Consider the following 3,688-nt stretch of genomic DNA (forward strand, 5'->3'; position numbering starts at 1 on the left):
AAAGCATTGTTGGACACTCTTCCATTCTTATTTAATTTACACTTATTTGGTAAAGAACTGTGTTAACTTAATTATTGGATTAAAAGCATTGTTGGACACTCTTCCATTCTTATTCAGTACCTCATGAGGTTGAACTATGTTAACATTTTCTCTCTTATCACACTTTTAACATCAGCTCACCGATGCTGGATTTCTCGTTTAGCTTAGCTGATGTTAAACGTATGATAAGAGAGAAAAAATTCACATGTTTGAAATTACCTTGTGTTAGTTATTTAAACTATGTTAATTTATTTGATTATATTTAGGGAAGAAACAGCGTATTATAATTAAATACTGGTTTGATTTTAGTATTTATTCAGTAAAACACGGACAAAGAACTACCTTGTGTATTCTCTCTATATTTCATCACGAAATCTGAACAAAAAGCTGGAAATAATATAGCCCCCCCCCCCAGTGGCACAGCGGCATGTCTGCGGACTTACAACGCTAGAATCCGGGTTTTGATACCCGTGGAGAGCCGAGCACAGATATCTCATTATGTAGCTTTGTGCTTAATTACAAACAAAAATAAATAAAAATATCTACAAAACTTTAATTTCAGAATCATTTTTTATTAATCACTGTTTTCTAACATATTGACATACAACGATAAAGATGTGTTGTAAAACTTCTAAGTATGATAAATTAACTTGTGTATAAATACGTTTTTCCTCACAAAGTCGATTCCAAACGATCTTGTTGATTTTTTAAGGTCGCTTTAAGCTAATGAAGTAGGAGAAACAATTTAAATTTGAAAAATGTACAATTGACCGTTTATTTATAACTCGCATCAACCTTCACGTAACGTGTTGACGGACACGTGTTTATTAGAAGTCACGTGTGCACCAGCTGTTAACAGAGTTTTGTTGTAGTTCATTACAAATAATATTGCAGTTGTCTGGAAATAAAATTTATGTTTGTATTAAGTCACAAAATCTCAATTAATTTATGTTTGTATTAAGTCACAAAAATCTCAGTTAATTTATGTTTTTATTAAGTCCAAAAATCTCAGTTAATTTATGTTTTTATTAAGTCACAAAATTTAAATTAATTTATGTTTGTATTAAGTCATAAAATCTCAATTATTTTATTTTTCTTCAGTAACCCTAGTGTTTGAATCCAAAACGATCAAAGGCTTGTCGGGTATAACCATTCGGGAAAAGAGAACAAACAACTACTTGTGTTTCAATAACAAAGGCAAACCGATAGCTATGGTAAGTACAGAAACTGCCTGTAATTTTACACACGAGGAAGTAAATATCTCATGCAAATAAGACAACACTGATAGAATCAAAAATAAAAATTTCGAACAAATAAGTCAAAGAAATGACAATGTATGTAAGATTATCTGGAAATTTAATATTTTTCGTATTGCCGGATTTATTCATCTAATTGTTGCAAAAACTAGTTAATTAATGTTTTTATCAAAATATAATATGTTATGCTTACAAACGTCATTTGTTTCAGTTTTAAAGATAAACACCAGGATGTACTTCAAAATAAATTATAGATGTAGAAAGCGTTCTCTACGAGGGGTGCCTGGGCTTGGAGTATGTGTAGATTTCGAATATATATAGGGAATTATCTCTACAAGGGGTACTTGTTCGTCAGACAGAGCTAGACGGTTGGATTTGTTTGTATAATTTAGTTTTCAGTTTCTTGCAGCCAAGGTTACCATGGAATCTAATTTACAGTTGCTCACGTGTGACTAATCTCCAGGAAGACTAACAGGCCATGGACAGATTTGGTTGTCATTTTTTGGTTACTCATCTTCAAATTTTTAGCTTTCACTGAGTTTATCTTCAGTTTTAGTTTGTAAAATGATTGAAAAACTCGTTTTGATTTTTCTGTATCTTTGTGTGTTAGAAAGTTTCTGAATTTCATATTACCAATAAACATGAGTCTTAATGGCACTAGATTTATACCAACTGGCACACAAGTTATATCAACTAGCACTGGAGTTATACCAACTGGCACACAAGTTATACCAACTAGCACTGAAGTTATTTGGATTAAAGACGGCTGATTCAGAGCAGCAAAACTATAAGAAGAAAGAACGTGCAGATACATAAGTATTGGTTAGGCCAAGCAAACTAGATTACCAGTTTCTAGCTCAAATTTTCAAAAGAATCATACGGGTAGACGGTTATTATTGATTATTCATTGCCAACGTTTAAGCACACTAACTTTTGTGAAATTATCCTAATTAACGAGTGTTTAGTGTCACGTGATATTAGCTTAGGCAATTAGCATAAATAATGACACTTGATACAGCCTTATCGAATGTATGGGGTGATGACAAGAAACTGTTAATCTAAATTCCATTGCGTTCGTAAAAAGGAAGTTATTAACACTGTTTTAGAGAGGAAAAAGAATCTGGCTGGTTCTGTAAAATAAAGGTCTGTTCCGAAAAATAGGGTTGTAATCCTAAAGCTAATGCGGGTTGCTATCGAGTGTCACTTTCTTATTTTGTGTGGTTTGTTGGCGTATATTGACAAACAAATCTAATCAAAACCATCTTAGGAACAAAAAAATACGTATGGCCAAACAAGGATTCAGCGTGCGACTTAAAGGGATGAAATCAAAATTGGCGCCCAAACTGGTAGCTACACTTATAGAACTGGTAAAAATTTTACAGCAAATATTCATTCATTAGTTAGCCAGGCCGCATATTATATTTTACCCACACTCACACGCAAAGTTGACGGTTGATGGTATTGAGTAGCTGCCTTCCTTCTAGTCTTTCACAGTTAGATTAGGGACGGTTACCGCAGATAACCCTCATGTAGCTTTGCGCGAAATTCAAACCAAACATTAATCAATTTATTTAAATCATGAATCATAATTTAAAAGTTAGGTGTTAAATTTTGAAAGCCGGCCAAAAACATATAAGTGTTAGTAAAGCAAGGTATCTACAGATGTTTTCCTGAAAAAACAAAAATATGTACAAATATCTTGTTTCTATAATAATTATTATTCATAATTTCTTGATATTCTCTTATATTTATAAAAATATCTAACAAAAATAAAGAACTTTTATTAAACTCAAAAGTAGATTTAATCCTCTCATTCGTGTCATTTATTACAAACAGAAAAATATTAACTCCATAACGATTGTTCCAAATAACAAAAAAGTCGCCAGGAAATCTCTTCAGTTACAACAGTGTTTCTTAACCTTTTTTGCTCCATACCACATCTCGACACCTCAAAAAATTTGATGCCCCCTTAATATAAAAACAAATTTGAAAAGGTATAATAATATAATGTAAAATTTAGAAATTTACCAACATTTCTCACCCAAATGAAAAATTATTCTTATTATAGTATTTTCAAATTGCCCCCCCCCCAATATATTCAAATTGCCTCCCTGTGGGGCGTGCTCCCCATGTTCAAAATCACTACGTTACAACTTTAAATAACTTAATCGATCAATTATTACAATATCTATCATAATAATTTGTATTGAAACCAACAAGTAACTATTTCTTTATTTACAAACGTTTCGGTGCATGTACAGTTCATCATCATCAGATTTAGCTTTGGTGCGGCAATAGTACAGACGTTGCAGGACGTTTGTATAACAAACTTAGTTTTGATACAATATTACAACAGTCATTGCTTGTTTGTTTGCTGTACCTAATTTAGCAGT

General features: G+C 32.0%; 1 protein-coding gene across 1 annotated transcript in view; it reads left to right on the top strand.

Annotated features, from left to right (window-relative positions):
- The window catches only part of LOC111086844 (fibroblast growth factor 18-like), a 69,152-nt gene that overhangs the window by 63,593 nt on the left and 1,871 nt on the right, over window positions 1–3,688 (top strand). The window contains exon 4 of the mRNA XM_022391378.1: window positions 1,141–1,253. Coding sequence (XP_022247086.1) covers window positions 1,141–1,253 — 113 coding nt within the window. The remainder of the gene's footprint in view (window positions 1–1,140; window positions 1,254–3,688) is intronic.

This window comes from Limulus polyphemus, unplaced genomic scaffold (genome assembly GCF_000517525.1).
Source record: "Limulus polyphemus unplaced genomic scaffold, Limulus_polyphemus-2.1.2 Scaffold1481, whole genome shotgun sequence".
NCBI classification, from domain to species: domain Eukaryota; kingdom Metazoa; phylum Arthropoda; class Merostomata; order Xiphosura; family Limulidae; genus Limulus; species Limulus polyphemus.